We start from the raw sequence: 18,702 nt of genomic DNA, 5'->3' as shown, positions 1-18,702 counted from the left end.
TTTGACTAATAAGGTAACTGAGTCATGTTCATTGAAGAGTTGGTTTAGACATTATATACATGTGTGGGAATATCACAATGAAATCCCTCTGTCTAATAAAAAGTTTCAGCTAAAATAGAGTAGGAACATCAATCCAAGATGGCGGCTAGAGGGAGGAAGCAGAAAGCGTGCCTCCTAAAGTAAAATCTTGGAGAGATGCTGGAGATACACCTCATAGGCAAACCCACCGAGAAGAGGTAAAACTTTGACCGCTCCACACCTCCAGCCTGTGCAGAGCATCTCCACTTCACGTTAAACAGAGAAACCAGGAGGGCCCCCGGGCTGCCGCCAGACACCAGTGCCCAGACGGCTTGGGAAGATGCAGACCACAAGGTGAGCTAAGCGGTACGTGGTACTCCCACAGTCCAACCCTGGGACAGATCAGCATAGCCCCCTGGACAGACCGACCCCCACCCAGAGAAAAAAAGAGAACCTGAGTAATAAGAAATAAGAACAATAAAGACATGTAGCAAAGAGGGTATGGAGCACTGAGCACCGAAGGGGGGCGGAGGGGAATCCTTCACAGAACTGTTAATAAACAAGCCAGGCTGGAGAAGGCAGGAGCAGCCGCACACGCCCAGCAACCAGGAGCGGGAAAGCTTGTGAGAGTGGCAGAGGGAGGAAAACTCCACAGGAGAGGGGGGAAGACCCACTTTCCATGTGAGCTGTAAACAAACACGCTGGCCGGTAGGAACAGCAGCACACATCCAGCAATCAGGAGTGGGAAAGTTTGTAAAAGCAGCAGTGGGAGGAAAACTACACAGGAGAGGAGGGAAGACCCACCTCCCAGGTGAGCTGTAAATAAACATGCTGGACTGAGAAAACAGGTGCAGGGTCACCTCCCCCAGTGTGCTTGGAAAGGGGAAAGCTTGTAGCAGCAGCTCCCACACAGGAGAACTCTGAGTAAACAAACCCTGCACCCAATGTCAACACACCCAATTTCATCAAACATGCCCTGAAAGACCTAAAAGCATATGTTAAATCCAACACAGTCGTTGCGGGAGACTTTAACACCCCACTATCATCAATAGATAGGTCATCCAAACAAAAAAGCAATAAAGAAATTCAAGATCTAAAATATACAATAGATCAAATGGACCTACTTGATGTCTACAGAACATTTCATCCAACTTCTGCACAATATACATTCTTCTCAGCAGCCCATGGAACCTTCTCCAAAATAGATCATATCCTAGGGCACAAAGCAAGCCTCAGCAAATATAAGAAAATAGAAATTATACTGTGCATACTATCTGATCACAATGCAATAAAACTAGAACTCAACAACAAAAGTAAAGACAAAAAAACATGCAGACAGCTGGAAACTGAATAACTCATTACTTAATGAACAATGGGTCATTAATGAAATAAAAGAGGAAATTAAAAAGTTCCTGGAAGTCAATGAAAATGAAAACACAACCTCCAGAACCTATGGGACACAGCAAAGGCAGTCCTGAAAGGAAAGTTTATAGCTATGAGTGTTTATATAAAAAAGACCAAAAGATCCCAAATCAATAACCAAATGATACATCTCAAACTCCTAGAAAAACGAGAAGCAAAAGTCCAAAACAAATAGGAGAGAAATAATAAAAATAAGAGCTAAAATCAACTAAATAGAAACCAAAAAACCATACAAAGAATTAATGAAACAAAAAGTTGGTTCTTCGAAAAAATAAACAAGATTGACAGACCCTGGCAAACCTGACTAAAATGAGGAGAGAAAAAAACGTGAATCAGTAGAATCAGGAATGCAAAAGGGGAGATAACAACAAACACCATGGAAGTTCAGGAAATCATCAGAGACTACTTTGAGAACCTATATTCAAATAAATTTGAAAATCTTAAAGAAAGGGACAGATTTCTAGATACATATGATCATCCAAAACTGAACCAAGAGGAAATTAATCACCTGAATAGATCTATAACACAAAATGAAATTGAAGCAGCAATCAAGAGTCTCCCAAAAAAGAAAAGTCCAGGACATGATGGATTCTCTGCTGAATTCCATCAGACCTTTAAAGAAGAACTGATACCAACCCTCCTTAAACTGTTCCACGAAATAGAAAGGGAAGGAAAACTGCCAAACACATTTTATGAAGCCAGTATTACACTTATCCCAAAACCAGGCAAAGACACCTCCAAAAAGGAGAACTATAGGCCAATCTCCTTAATGAACATTCATGCAAAAATCCTCAACAAAATAATGGCAAACCTAACAACAACCCATCAAAAGTTTATTCACCACAACCAAGTAGGCTTTATCCCAGGAATGCAGGGGAGGTTCAACATATGAAAATCAATAAACGTAATAAACCACATTAACAGAAGCAAAGACAAAAACCACTTGATCATCTCAATAGATGCAGAAAAAGCCTTTGATAAGATCCAACATCATTTCATGATAAAAGCGCTAAGAAAACTAGGAATAGAAGGAAAGTACCTCAACACTATAAAAGCTATATATGACAAACCTACAGCCAGCATTATACTTAATGGAGAAAAACTGAAACCATTCCCTCTAAAATCAGGAACTAGACAAGGATGCCCACTATCTCCACTCCTATTCAACATAGTACTGGAATTCCTAGCCAGGGCAATTAGGCAAGAAGAAGGAATAAAAGGAATACAAATAGGTAAAGAAATTGTGAAAATATCCTTATTTGCAGATGACATGATCCTATACCTTAAAGACCCAAAAAACTCTACTCAGAAGCTCCTAGACACCATCAATAGCTATAGCAAGGTAGCAGGATATAAAATCAACATAGAAAAATCATTAGCATTGCTATACACTAATAATTAACAAACTGAAAAAGAATATATGAAAACAATTCCATTTACAATAGCCTCAAAAAAAACACAGTGAAAGGCTTTTATTAGCTCTCTTCTATCTTTTTTGAGCAGGATGTATAATTACTGTTTATTGTTACTGATATGGTCTCCCTTCAAGGTTCCAGAGCCCTCACCCTGTGACCTATGTATGCATACTACTCAGGAAGGAAATGTTGTCTGGACTTTGCTTTTCCATATTTACTGTTCTTGTGCAGGCTCTGTCATTGGGTCATGCACTCACAACCATACCACCTATCTAGTGTGCTCCCATGGTAATCAGCATATCTGCTTCAATCCCACTTACTGCCCCCAGGAGCAATGGTTAGAGAACCAAAGCATCAGCAACCCTGGGAAGCTCATCAGCTGCACCCTGGTGTTTAGCCCTGATAAACCAGTGTCAATGTTCTTTGATACATGTGTGGCCATAGACCAAGGTGGATATGAGGTACAGGCTATGGCTGTGGGCCTAACTTGGGAGAGAGCCTATACATCCAGTGAAAAGTATATGTGCAGGGGAGACAACTCTTGGTCATATGATGATGTAAGTTCTTGTTATTGCCCTTATTGGAGTTGTGTTTCATGGGCTACATGGGAAAGGACAAAACACACAGTCCTCCTTCACAAGGGGACAGCTGCCCCAAACTGCACTTCTGATGCCTATAATCCTGTAAATTTCACTGTACTTAAGCCATCTGATTGGACACGGGGACATGTAATTGGTATAAGGATAGATGAAAAAGGCCTTAACCCTAGGACTCTGATGCACCTCAAAGTAGTAACCATTGCCCATTAAATTTCCTCATGCCAAGTTTTCCACTCCTTTTATGAGGAAATGAGGAGTAGATTTTCCATCTCTACAAAAGTTAAAAACTTGTTCCTCTCACTGGCTGAGTCTATAGCCCAGACACTGAATGTCACTTCATGCTATGTTTGGCGACGGGGGCAAGGTGGGGGCGCAACATGGGAGACCACTGGCCTTCGGAAGCAAGGATACTGCTTCCCAAGCAGTTAAAGGGCAAGGAGCCCTTTAATGAGACTGCCTTCCCAAAACACACAAAAGATGTCTGGCTCTTAAAAACTTCCATCATGGGAAATTACTGTATCTCCCACCCAGGAGGCCAATTCTCCACCCTGAGGGAGATTTAACTTACTTATGACAGAAGTTTTACAATGACACTGCCCAAGAGACCCAATGGTAGGGAGCTCCAAACCACTCAGAACTCCAGCCTCACCCACTGGCCAACTTTTCTCATCTCCAGAAAGTGTGGGATGATCTTACTGCAAACATAGATTGGCGGGCACCCAGGGGGCTATATTGGATCTGTGGGAAATAAGCTTATACAGTGCTACCTACAAGCTGGTTTGGGTCTTGTGTACTAGGCTCAATCAGACCATCCTACTTCTTCCTTCTCATCAGATAAGGTGAGAAACTGGGAGTCCCCATATGTGAAGAAAGATTAAGTAGACAAAAACGGGGTGCCTTACAAATTGGCAATTGAAAAGATGATGAATGGCCTCCAGAGAAATCATCCAGTACTATGGTCCTGTCACCTGGGCAGAAGACAGGTCCTGGGGATATTGCACTCCTATATATATGCTCAACTGCATCATCAGGCTGCAGGCCATTGTTGAAATTGTAACTAATGAAACCACAAGAGCTCTCAATTTGCTGGCAAAAGAAAACACTAAAATGCGCAATGCCATCTATCAGAACTGCTTGACTTTAGACTATTTGTTGGCTTCTAAGGGAAGAGTTTATGGAAAATTTAACCTAAACAGCTGCCGTTTACAGATTGATGATAAAGGAAAGGTCATGGAAGAGATCACAGAATGAGAAAGCTCGCCCATGTCCCCATTCAGACTTGGAAAAGAAGGGATCTTAATGTCCTGTTTCGAGGGTGGTATTCTGCCTTAGGTGGATTCAAAACTTTGATAGGACCTAGAAGGTAACACACACGCACAGGAAATCAATGCGAGTCAACTCCCTGTATAGCTATCCTTATCTCAACTAGCAAAAACCCTTGTTCCTTCCTATTATTGCCTATACTCTCTCTTCAACAAAATTAGAGATAAGGGCAAAATAGTTTCTGCTGGGTATCGAGGGGGTAGGGGGAAGAGGGAGGGGGCGAAGTGGGTGGTAAGGGAGGGGGTGGGGGCAGGGGGGAGAAATGACCCAAGCATTGTATGCACATATGAATAAAAAAATTAAAAAAAAACAAAAAACCCCACAAAACTCTGAATAGGAGCAATAGGCCTAATCGTAGGAGCATGCTAATACTGCCCTGCCTGGTCCCCCGGTACTGTGGTCTATCAGGACTATTATGGAGGCTACTATAAAAAGGAAAACAGCCTCACATGTAATGATGCCATGGAAATACAAACCCCTAGATCAAGATGATGCTCTTTGACTCAAGGTGGGTCCGAGCATCAAGGGTGAAATAATGTAGCAGAGAGAAGGCTCAGAAGAAAACAAACTAGGCCTGGGTTCTGATAAAGTAGCAGGGAGGAAGGGATGGCATAGTAGAGAGATAAAACCTAAAGAATTCACAGGTGAAGAAGGTCACATAGCACTAGGGGTAGAAGGGCACTAAACAACAAGGTTGAAGTAGCCTATAGAATTGCATGTAACCATATATGGGTTAAGCCTTGTTTTTTAAATTTTATTGCCTCTGTAACCTGCTTGCAAGGGTGTATAAGGTGAGACCCCTTTGTTCTCGGGGCTCAGCCTTTGGACATGAGTCCACTGGGTCTGTGATGGCACAATAAAATGCTGCTTTTCCTGCTAAACTGACTCAATGACCCATATCTCAGGTAGCAGCTTCCTGCAAGGACAAAAGAATAGAATAGACTATCCAGAAGTAAGTTCACACAATTACAGCCATCTGAGTTTTGACATAGGTTCCAAAAACATACATTGGAGAAAAGTCGGCCTGTTCAACAAACTAGAAAACTGGATATCCACATGTAGAAGAATGAAACTACATCCCTCTCACTCTGTGCAAAAATCAATTCAAAATGGATCAGAAATCTTAATATAAAACCTGAAACCTTGAAATCACCACCACTGGAAGATCTAAGCATAGGCTATGACTTTCTTAATAGGACTCCAATGGCTCAGGAATAAGAGCAAGATTTGATGAAAGGGTTTGCATCAAATTAAGAAGTGTCTGCACAGCAAAAGAAACAATTACTAGATTGGACAACCTACTGAATGGGAGAAAACCTGTGCAAGCTATCCATCTGACAAGCGATTGATAGCCAGAATATATAAAGAGCTAAAAAAAAAAAAAAAAAGACCTTAAACACTGAGAGAATAATTTAATTAACAAATGGGCAAATGATTTAAACAGATAATTCTCAAAAGAAGAAATACATGAAGAAACATTTAACATCCTTAGCCATACAGGAAATGCAAATCAAAACAATACTGAGATTCCATTTCAGCCCAGACAGAAAAGCTATGTCAAAGAAACAAACAACAACAAACGCAAGAAGGACTCAGGGAAAAGGAACACTTACACACTGTTGGTGGGAATGTAAATTAGTGCAGCCACTATGGAAATCAGTATGGAGATTCTGCAAAAAACATAAAAGCAGAACTACTGCAGGATTCTGCTATACTAATCTTGGGCGTATATCCAAAGGAATGTAAATCAACATACAATAAAAACAACCTGCACACCCACGTTTATAGCACACTATTCACAATAGCTAAGTTAAGGAATCAGCCCAGGTGTCCTTCATCCAGTGAATGGATAAAGAAAATGTGGTATATATATACTACAGAATATTATTCAGCCATAAAAAAATGAAATTATGGGCCAGGCATGGTGGTACACATCTATGTGGGAGGCAAAGATGGGAAGATTGTGGTTCCAAGTCAGCCTGGGCAGAAAAGTTAGGGAAATGCTACCTTAAAAAAAAAAAAAAATAGCCGGTGCAGTGGAACACGTCTGTAATCCCAGCTTCATAGGAGGCAAAGGAAGGAGGACTGCAGTCCAAGGATGACCCTGGCAAAAGTGAGACCCTATCTGAAAAATGAACCGAAGTAAAAATGACTGGCAGTGTGGCTCAGAGTCCCTGAGTTCAAACCTCAGCATCACAAAAAACAACAATAATAAGCAATGACTGAGATAATGGAACGAGCTTAAAGCAGGTATTATAAATAAGCTCAAGACCTAAAAGTAAAACATTAGAACAACAAAGAAAATTAAAAAGAATCAAATGGAAGTTCCTGGAACAGTGGATTAGATATTGGAGAAACAGAGAGTGAACGTGGAGACACAGCAGAAGCACAGAAGCAACCTGTGTGACGGTATCACATGATCTAACATAGCAGTCCCACAAGAAAGCGGAGGTAAGAAAACACCTGAGAAAATAACAGCCCAAAACCTTCCAAACTTGCTGAAAATTGTAAGTCCACAGATCCAAGAAGCTCAATGAACTCAACCACGATAAACATAAAGGAAAGTATACCAAAGTACAGGCAATCTAATCAAACTGCTGAAACATAAAGAACATAACCACCGGAATCCTCCCCTCAGAAAAGGACAAAAAATGGAGGAATTATGTTAAGAGTCACAGAGACACTCCATCAGAAATGATGTGAACGTCTTGAGAGCACTCTCAAGGTGCAATCAAGCCATCGCATGCAATGAAACTCCAAGAGTTGATGGCCAGCAGGCCTGCACTGCAAGCAATGTTAGAAAGTTCTTCAGGCTACAGGAGAATCATGAAATGAAGTTTTTGAAATACAAAGATTTATTTTTTCTTGATTTAAAAAAATTCTATAAATACAATTAAAGAAGAAATGTTAACAAATTGTAAGGATTGAAAGGGTAGAAACAAAATATATAATTGCAGAAAGGAGGGAAGAAAGGAAAATATTCTATTTTAAGGTTGCTGCAATATATATAAATTAGTAAATTATCTAAAGATAAACTGCTTTTTGTTTGTTTTGTGGTGCTGGGAGTTGAACTCAGGGCCTTGCACTTACACAGGCAGGTGCCCTACCATTTTGAGTCACTCTGCCAACTCTAAAGGCAAACTGTTAAAAGTTCATATTATACACCCAAAGCAGGTATTTGAAACATACATATATTCAAAGGAATATAGCTAATAAGTCAAAAGAGGAGCTAATGTGGTATGCTAAAGAAATACTGGAAAGAAGAGGGAAGTGGAACAAAAAGCAGTTGGGACAAAGAAAATAAGTAACAAGATGGCAGAGACCCAACACACTGATAATTACATGAAGTAATATGCACATTCCAACATAAAGGCAAACTGTGAGCATGGGTAAAAAGCAGGACCCAGCTAGGTGCCCGTGGCTCATGCCTGACATCACAAGCTACTCAGGAGTCTGAGTTGGGAGGATCATGGTTCCAAGGCAGTCCAGGGGAAAAAAGTTTGTGAGACCCCCTCCATGTAAATGGGAAAAAGCTGAGTGTGGTGGTACATGCCTGTCATCCTGGAGACAGTGCAAAGTATAAAACAGGAGGATCACTGTCTAGGCTGGCCTGGGCAAAGAGTGAGACCCTAGCTCCAAAATAACCAGAGCAAAAAGGAGTAGGGGCTCAAGCAGCAAAGTGCCAGCCTAGCAAGAATGAAGCCCTGAGTTCAACTCCAGTACCACCAAAGGGGGTGGGGGGAAGCATGACCTAATTATAAGTAGTATATAAGAAACTCTTTAAAAATAGATAAATTAAAAAGAAAAGCATGGAAATGTTTTTTATTGTATCATCAACGAATTGTAAGATAGCCATTGCAACTACCTTGTCATCTATCAGACAACAAAAACTTCAGGACAAGGAGTATAATCAAACAGGACATAGCATTATACTAAAATGATCAAACCATCAGGAAGAAATAACAATCTCAAACGTGTTCGATCTACCAAATTCTCAAAATACCTTAAGTTAAAACTGGCAGAATTAAAATAAATGATAAATTGACAATTACACTTGGACACTTCAATATTCCTATCTCAGAAATTGATAGAATATCAACAAGGGTATAGTTTATGCTAAGGGGAGGTCACTAATGGGAAAGGAAGAGTAAAGGAAAGAAGTTAAGAAGATGAATATGGTTGATGTACTTTCTACACAAGAATTAATATAGGATTTTTAAACCTGCTGAAATCACCTTAAAAAGGGGACTAAGGTAGAAAGGAGAAAAGTAGAAGGGATGAACCAATTCAGGTTATAATACATATATACATGGAAATGTCATTAGGAAACTCCCTGTACAGCTGTCTTATACAAACAAAAATGCCTTTTTTCAAAAATGGAGAACAGGAAGATAAAACAGGGCCTGTCTGGGGGTTGGTACCAGTAGGAGTAGGAAAGATATAAGGAAAGGGTCTATGAGGGTAAATATGGTAGAAATACCATGTACTCATGTATGTAAGTGGAAAAACGAGACCTGTTGAAACTATTCCAGGAATGGGGAAAGGGGGATAAAGGAGAATGTTAGAGGGGTGAATTCAACTATGATATATTTGAAATATTGTAAGAACTTTCATAAATGACACAATGTACCCCCAGTACAACCATATGATAATAAAAATAAAAATTTTAAGAAAAGGTCAATCAACATGACCTGACATTTACAGAATACTAGATCCAATAAAGGCAGAACACACATTCTGTTCAAGTACAAATAGAAGATTCACGAGCCAGACTCTTATGCTGGGCCACTAAAAATCAACAACTCAAGCATTTAGAAGTATTGTAATCATACAAAGTATTACTCTATGCTACTCATGGGTAATAGCTGATATTCAGCCCTGGGCAAATTCAGACAAAATTGGTTTAATATATGAAAATTAATGTCATATACTGTATAATTAGAATACAGAACAAAAAAAAAATCACAGGACTACCTCACAGATGCAGAAAAGCAAATGACAAAATTGAACACCCTTTCATAATAAAACACTGAACAAATGAGGTATCGTGAATTGCTAAAGACCACTTTGAAAAACAACAAAAAGCCCCAGAGCTAATGTCATACTTAAGGGCACAAGACTGGATGTTTTCCCCAAACAGTCCAGGAAAAAACAAGGATGCCCACTCTCCACTTCCATTAACATTGTACTGGAGGTTCTAGTCAGGCAAGAAAAATAAAAGGTGTCCCGATAAGAAACAAAGAAGTAGAACTATGTCTGTTAGCAGTTGACACGGTCTTATATACAGAATATCTTTTTAAAACCAGTAAGTGAGTAAGGTTATAGAATACAAGTTCAGTAATAATAAATCAACTGTATTTCTCTACCTTACCAATTAACAACCCAAAAATGAAATTAAGAAAGTCATTTCACCAAGCTTGGTGGTACAGGCATGTAAGTGTAGCACTTGGGAGTCGGAGGCAGGAGGATTACAAGTTCCAAGACAGTCTGGGCTACACTGCAAGATCACGTCTCAAAAATAAAAAAACAAAAAAATGAAAAACTGAAAATCATTTCACATACTTTACACACGAAAAACTGAAAATAGAAGAATAAATTTAACAAAGTAAGTATAAGAAGCGAGCACTGAAAACTATAAAACATCACTAGAATACATTTAAAGGAGATCTAAAATGATGAAAAGACATCCTGTGTTCAGGCTGGAAGACAGCATAGAGATAACAATACTCCTCAGATTGATGAACAGATTCAATGCAATCCTTGTGAAAATCTCAGCTTTTTTTTTTTTTTGGCAGAAATTCACACGCAGATCTTAATACTCACACGGAAATATAAGGAACCCAGAGTGGCCAAAACAATTTTGAAAACAGTGAGTAAGTATTAAGTATCACCAGTATCCCAACAATAATCCAGAAACTCTAGCAAGGGAAAAAAGGAGTGAAACTGGATTTCTAAAACATCAACCACTTTTCTAAGTAAGCCTAGGTACAACCTAGATGCTATAGGACTTTAGCAACTAAGCACTTTAGGAACTTACTACAAAAGTCATTATGGGAGTGTTAACAGCAATGCAAACCAGTGTTCACCCTTAAATGTCTTTTAAACAGTTCCCAAATCATATAAGTCCATAACACTTATTACAAATGAATTTACAGAAACAATGATAAGCAGCAAGCTAACTAATCCTCTGATTTTCTTTTCCATAGGAATTTTGGGTTCTCTATCTCTATGTCATTTGCTCTTGTCTCGGGTTTGGGGTTGGGAGAACAGGCTTCTTCACTACCTACAGGAGGAACAGCCACCTAAGCACTCTGGCAAGAACAATGACAAGTAGAAAAGTGTATAAAACCAGAGTATTTTCTATTGCTTTCCTTCAAGTATTACAAGCTGCTCTCATACTTCCTTGATTAGAATGGTCTTAAAGTTCTTTTCAACACCCACGTGGGAGAGATTTAACCCAATGGCTCTTCATGCAGGTTTTTGCAAGAGAACAGGAAGTCAGGAGAAGAGAGGGCAGTATCGGAATTCTATACTGGGGTTACAGAGGGTGGGAGTGGAGCTCTTGCAGGTGAAAAGCATTCCACCTCCAAGATGATCCCTCTTAGATTATCTGCATAATTTCAGAAAGCGCACACAGCATTAAAAAGGGGAAAGGTATCTTTAAAAACATCTGTAACATGCAATGTACTGGCTCTCATTCAATCCTCTAGACAACTCTAGGTGATGGGTTATCATGCCTCATTTTCTAAGTGAAAAATTAAAGCATAAGAATTAAAAACAAAATAGAAAGACAAAATGACAAATAAACAGTCATCCTTAGGTATCTGTAAGCAACTGGTTCCAGACTCTCCTCTCCCCAGAAACCAAAATCAGAGGACATCCAAGTCCCTATGTACAATGGTGTACTATCTGCATAGAACACATATCTTCTTTTATTTTAGGCCATTTCTAGATTACTTACAATACCTAACACAATGTAAATGCTATGTAGTAACTGTTATACTGTATTGTTTAGGTAATGACAAAGAAAAAAGTGTATACATGTTCAGTACAGCCACAACCATCACAGGCCTAACTACATAGCTACACATTGGTAACATTTTTCTCTTCAAACATTTTTTTCCATCCATAGTTGGTTAAATCCACAGACGCAGAACTATGAATACAAAGGGTCATGTGTACATACCCGGTATTTCTAGTAGCAAAAAGTAAAGTCCAGCAGCATGAAGGCCATATTCTCGATACTGCACACTGACATTTTTCTTATGGGCTACTTGGACAAAATGGTAGAATAACGCCACCAGTGTACTATGAGAAATATTGTTCTCAATGAAGAAGGTCCAAATACTCTGAAGCGAGAAAACCAGAGCAATTTATTTAAGTTTAAATGTTCTACAGATTCAGAGCAGTGGGAGCAGGAACATAGGGAGTTTTCTCACTCAATAGATTGGAGAAGTAAACTAGGTAAGACAGGAAATAATCCCTAGAACACAAACAACAATTTTATTAATTTTACCATTGTCTCACACTGTCCCCATTAAGCATCCTGAAGAGGCTAGGCACTGTTTTTATAAACTAAACATAGCAGGAACTAAATTTGGCTCATCCTCGAGTACCTTTGTTTTGTTTTATTTGTCTTTGTTTTTTGAGGCAGGGTCTTGCCTTGCAGCTCAGGGTGACGTAGAGCTCCCAATCCTAACCAAGGGCTGGTATTATTGGCATACACCACCACACCTGGACTTTGACTATCTTTTTAAAAAGAAAGGCCCAGAAGATTCAAGAAATCAGATCTGTTCTTACTGCTTCTCTGAAAAGAAAGGGTCAGTGGCAGGTAATGCTGTAGATGAGCCACACTACATGGATCATTCCACTTTACAGAATATTGAAAATGCTTCTGAGCTATTACGGAGGCACATACCCATAATCCCAGCACTCTGGAGGCTGAGGTTAAGAGGATCTCTAGTTTGAGGTCAGTACTGCCTACATAGCAAAGGCTGTCTCAAAAATAAAGAATCTTCTGCAGTTTCTTTGCTCCACTATGAAACTTCTGGAAGAAGTCATCTCCTCCACCTTTACAGAAATCACATCCTCACTCCTAATACCTCCACCTTCTACTTGCTGGACTGTGTAATCACCAGGGCTCTGCCTATAGGGTGTCCTCAGAAAGATCTGATCCCATGACTGCTATCTAGTCATGGCCCCAGTGACCTGCACTCCCTACACATTCCACCACTCCTCCTGTGGCCCTGTTCAACAATTCCATTTCTATCTTGCCTACCTACACCTTGAACTAGAAGACTCTCTCCTGGTCTTCTGACACACAGTTTTTTGTGTGTTTTTGGTTGTGGTGGTTCTGCAGTTTGAACACAAGGCCTTGCACTTACTAGGCAAGCACTCTACCACATGAGCCATGCCTACAGTTCTTAATTTCTAACCACCAGTCACACCTCTCAATGATTTCCAAACAGAATCTCACATTTAAAAGTCTGCAATGAAACTCCTAGTTTTTCTACTTGACCTTGCCCTTTCTCCCTTACTCCTCAAGGTGGTTAATGTCACCTATCTCCTAGTTTTAAAGTCTTGGGGATCCTTAACTTCTTTCTTTCCTCATACCTCATCAGTTTAGGACTTTGCACCATGCCGTACATATCTGACGAAGCCTTCCTGGTTCACAAAGCCCTATGCGCTCTTAAAAAATTGCCCTAGATTTTAGTTTTCCCTCAATTATCTCCTTAGAAATCTTCCTGTGTACAGTCTGTGTACATCAGTATGTCTATGGTCAGGAACGTTTGTCCTAAAACAGATCTATTCATCCTTAGTCTATAGCTCACTATAACTTCTTCTACACAGAGTTGATTATGAGTTAATATATTCATGTTTAGACAGAACTTCATGATAATATACACCCTATTAAAATTTTCCAAACTCCATAGGTGAAACTCACTTAAAGATGTGCGTGAGCAGTCCACATCCCTGTGTCCCATCACCCATTTTAAAAATTGTGTGACATTCATACCACACCATCATAATTCTCTCAACACTCCCTGTATATTCCCACTGTATAGTTTCTTTACTAGGATGTCCCACAACCCTAACTTCCGGTAATTCACATTCTACCCAAGTGCCTCTGGCTACTTTCTTTCTGGAATTGCCTCAATCCTACCAAACTCCTTTCTCCACGGCCCTATTAGATGATACCTGCACTTCTTCTGAAGTTTTATTTACCAGGTGATTCATAATGCATTTCTAGGCCTCCTACACTTATGGAGGCATTGAACTTCCCTTTCTGACTGTGTACCTGAACTTGCTTTAACCAGTGCTCAGGTGCCTCTGGGAAGACGGCCCTTGACTGAGGGAGACGTTTTGCATCTTAATGCTAACTCTGTCTTCCAAGGTACTTAATGTAGTGCTTTAACATTGTGGTGAGGGAATGTTTCATTAGGAGATTTGTTTTGACCTCATATGTGAAACCTGTAATAATAAAATATTTTCTGTTAATTTAAATGCTTCAACAAGATTAGTATCTAACAATTTCCTATTCTGCTTCCTAGCCCTTTGGTTTTCTTGAAATTCATTTAATCAATAAACTCACTTGGTAGAATTCAATATTTAAAAGAACTCTGAATAAATTCATTTGTAATTCATCTAATCAATTCTCAACTTAATAATAATTAAATAATTAACAATAAAGTTATTAAATAATTACTAAAGTTAAGGTATACCTGAATTGTTATTTGTATTTTCCTTAGCATTCTTTTCATTTTTGATTTCTCTGTTTTTCTTCCTTGTTTTTACTTGTATACTTTCCCTTTAATTTGCTATTGTAAAAACATTCAGGTCTTAGAAAACAATCACCAGTAAGTAGTACCTTGAGTCTTTTGGAAGAAAGCTATTAGGACAATCAGAAGTGCCTGCTTTGTGAGCATCTGTTTTGCAAGCATAAAACCTTGAGTTCAAACCTCAGTCTCACCAAAAAAAGAGCTTAGTTTAGAATATAATGACTTTTATCTTCTCCTATAAATACCTAGCTTGATTTTTAAATTTTTTTTTTTCTTACCTCCAAAGATCCATGTTCTTCAGTAGCAAAGGGGAAAAGACTTTCATAGAGTTTTGTAAATGCACTCAATCCAGTCTCTATGATCTCTGCTTCTATGTTAGGATCCAAAGGCTCAGTCTCTGTGAAGTCCAGTTCCCATACTGTGTCTACCCATTCTAGGGGAAAATGCAATAAAATTAGTAAGTGCTCTAAAACAAGTAAAAAAACCCAACCACCTTTAGACTCCAAGTACATTCTGAAGGAGAAAAGTCACAACTCACATTTAACACAGTAATACAGGTATAGTATAAAAACGGTAAAGGTTAAGAAAAGCTCTTTAAAAAAGAAAATCATAACAAGGACTGGTGGAGTGGCTCAAGTAGTAAGAGCACCTGCTTAGCAAGCATGAGGCCCGGAGTTCAAGTGCCACCAAAAAAATAAAACAAAATAACTGACAGATGGCTATTAATCAGTTAAAAATATCAAGAAGGAAAACACTTTTAAGGGGAATGACCCTTGAACACAATTAATGATTGGGCTTTTCGGGGTTCCCCGTAAGTTCCATACAGAAAAGAGACCCATCAATGATGGCTTCACATGCTCCTTTGTGAAAATATCAGAACCAAGTTAATAAATACAAATTGAGCACATAGCACTTTGTCGGACCTTTGAATAATGATGCAGCATGTTAAAACAAAGATCCCTTTCCCCCAAGCAGTTTAAACTAGAGACAAACCAGACTCATAGAAATACTCAGAGGCACAAACACAAGCAATGGAAGTGTACACTGACAAGGTGGCATTCACCATGTACTCCAGGGGACTCCTTGCCAAGCTCGCTTAATGCTAAACCTCAGACATTTCTAACCAGCTATTTTTCTTGGTTTTGTTTTTTTTTTCATTTTTATTCCCCCACACCTAAAATCAAAACTAGATTTATTAAAAAATGTGGCCATCTCAGACAAATTATGTCTGAATTAATAGTCTTCATTTGTTCACCACTGATTTAGAGAAGTTGAACAAGGTACGCATATAGAAAAAAACAGAGATGGAAGACCACCACCTTTACTTCATGGTTCCCAACATTACAATGCACTCAGCAAATGCAAAGCAATGCACATCATTCTCCTTAGAATATGATTTGCCCCTCATCTTTTCTCACTTGAGCTCAACCCTGGAAGATGGAGTCTCTGTAGCCCAAGTGGCTTCTTTGCATAGCACACCTTCCAAAGATAGGGCAAAATGCTTCCTGAAAGAAGACCTAAAGGGGTTGTGGACATAGCTCAGTGGTAATGTGCTCCCTGCATTCGATCACCTGCACCAGGGTGAGGGGGAGCCTGAAAAATACAGCTGTGTCCCTCTGATTTCCAATAATGCTTTAATACTCATTTTAGACATTATAGGAACAAGAGTACGTCACTGTTTTGATTCTGTTTACAATAGCTTACTACTGTCAGAAGTATGGAATCTAATTTGGATTAGATTTTATAGTCTTCTTAAAATCATCTGTAGACTTTAGTCGTATCATTTCTAATATTCCTCAGCCTTTACTACGTCACCTATAAGATGTAGGTAATAATACCTATCAGCTTTACAAGGGAAGGGTCCTATCGGAAATATTTACTAGAAAATGGGAGATAGGTAAAGGCCCAATTAAAAAAACTAAGATCTGATGACAGGTAACCTAGATCCTATTAATGACTCTGCTTTTATTTAGCTTTAGATTTTTGTCAAATCACTTAATTCTCTACATGAACCAAATTCCTCATTATCTATTTTCTCAACTGTCAAATGTAGGTAACTCTTGTTTTACCTACTTCACTTAGAAGAGGAAGAAATATACCATTTATTTATTCAACAAACATTTTGGAAAAGTACATGAGGAAGCCTTTATAAGTACTAGAGATATAAAGATGAATGTTAGAGGTCCTTGTCCGCAAAGATCTCACTATCCCACTCTTACTATACCGTAAGAAGCAGCCCATAATAGAAAAAAGACCACTAAGTTTTGAGTTACACAGGACAAAGCTAGTATGCTGACTTGATCACTTACATACAATTAACATCCTAGTCATCCCTGATAATACAGGAGTCTTGTGGAAGGTAATGTGTATAAAAGGCCAAACAATGTACTAGTCACAAAAAGACTCTCAATAAGTAATAGCTAGTACCATTTTTACAACTGGTGGGTGTTAAAATAATAATATGTAAACTGTAAAGCACTAGACGGTGAATAGAGAGTATTTCTGGAAGAGGAAGAAGCGTGGATAGAAGAGGAGGAGGGTTGACTCCTCAATTGGATAGGACAAAGGAGTTTGCCAGGGAAAGAAAAGCAGAAAAGCACATCCCAGCCAGACAGCACAGGATAACAAAGCAAAAAGGGAAACTATAAAGTGTTTGGAAATAAAGAAAAAAATCATAATATGATTTGAGATGGGAGAGCCAGAATTATTAGCAGTATTTATTTGGCAGTATTATATGCCAGGCACTAAGTTCATCTTCAGAAAACCTCTGTGAGGTAGATATTATAACCCTCAATTTAACAGCTTAGGAAACTGAGGCTTAACAATATTAAGCAACTTGCCCAGTGATACGGATGCTATGTGGTAAAGCCAAAAGACCAACAGAAGTGGCATGCTGGAGAGAATGGGGAACCGAGAATCTGGTGACTTATTCAGAAAACAAATGCGAAACATTAAAGGCCTAAAGACCTGACACACTGCAAGCCGTACTTTCAGAAGTGGTGCTGCAGGGCGTAGAGGATGGAAAGGAACAGTTGACGTCAAAAGCAGCTGCCAGGGTTGGCCGAGAGGGCATGGGCCTGGCCAGGGCATCAGGAGTGGAGTTCGGAGCCAGGACACGGGAGACGGCGGGCGTGAAAGAAGCCGTGACCCCCAGATCTGTGGCTTGGGTGGTGCCATTAGCTAGCTAGCTTTGAGAATTAGTTTCATTCGTGTGACAAAAGACGATGTCTGCGTGGGAGATCTGCTTGAACCTAGGCCTATGAGTATCAAGAACTAAGTCTAGCTGAGGAAAGAGATCTACGATTTTAAATCACAGTAGAGATGGGAAAGAACATTTCCAGGAAGACTTCAAAGAGTAAGAAGGGGCAGGCCGGGAAAAGATGCGCAAACACTAAAGGAGATAACCAACATTAGCTCTTCTTTTGGCGGTTACTTGACTGGATGGTGCCCCTATGGTAAAGCCTGCAGGCCACGATTCTGGCGTGGCACAGCCCGGCGGACCCCAAACAACGCCGACAACTGCCCCCGCCCCCGCTGCCCGGCACGGAATGAGGTACCGCTGCGGATGAAAAGCATCAAAGCCTTTCTCCACGAGACTCGCGATTACATTTCCTCACCGAGGCTGAGATCCAATGGGCACCAGGGCTGCAGGCCGCTCCCAAGGTCCGGCAGCGCCACCATGACACCACAGGGACCCGCTCGTCGCCGCCGTGCTCAACTTTCAAAGCTCGCTCCCGCGCGCGCTCCGAGACGTTCCTGCGGACCAATCACACGTACGGAGTTTTCAGCCGACCAATCACCACAGCAGGCCGATTTCATTCTATTAACCAATCATCTGAATCGTTCGCCGCATGCGCAAAGAATGGGTGGGGTTAAGTCTGGAGACTAAATAAGGTTTCTCCCGGAGGTTTACTTTTTAGCTCTCCTGTTAACGTGGGGAACAGGAACTAAGTTAAAGCCTTGTACCTTCATTCCAGCCTCGTCTTTCTTGACTGGGAGAAAATCTCCCAAGTTGAAACAGTGTACTAATGTAATTAATTATCATTCTTGTCTGTCAAGCGACATTTTGCATGCGTGTCAAGGGGTGTCACGTCAGACAGCACTAGAATTTGGTATATATCCAAGCTTTGGGTGTAACCCAAAGAT

At 39.9% G+C, this 18,702-nt stretch overlaps 1 protein-coding gene across 3 annotated transcripts in view; it reads right to left on the bottom strand.

Annotated features, from left to right (window-relative positions):
• The window catches only part of Ncapd3 (non-SMC condensin II complex subunit D3), a 90,254-nt gene that overhangs the window by 70,755 nt on the left and 797 nt on the right, over positions 1-18,702 (bottom strand). For 2 of the 3 annotated variants that reach the window (XM_020183224.2, XM_020183226.2), the window contains exons 2-4: positions 18,174-18,312; positions 14,835-14,989; positions 11,964-12,126 (exon numbers count right to left, since the gene is read on the bottom strand). In XM_020183224.2, the coding sequence (XP_020038813.2) occupies positions 11,964-12,126; positions 14,835-14,989; positions 18,174-18,237 (382 nt within the window). In that variant the 5' untranslated portion in view covers positions 18,238-18,312. Of the gene's footprint in view, positions 1-1,142; positions 1,249-11,963; positions 12,127-14,834; positions 14,990-18,173; positions 18,313-18,702 lie in introns of those variants that run through there. The other variant, XM_074066309.1, reaches the window with a different exon arrangement.

The sequence above is a fragment of the Castor canadensis genome, chromosome 2, assembly GCF_047511655.1.
Source record: "Castor canadensis chromosome 2, mCasCan1.hap1v2, whole genome shotgun sequence".
In the NCBI taxonomy this organism is placed as follows: domain Eukaryota; kingdom Metazoa; phylum Chordata; class Mammalia; order Rodentia; family Castoridae; genus Castor; species Castor canadensis.
Note: the sequence above shows the minus strand (reverse complement) of the source record. Positions and strands in the feature narration are given on the sequence as shown.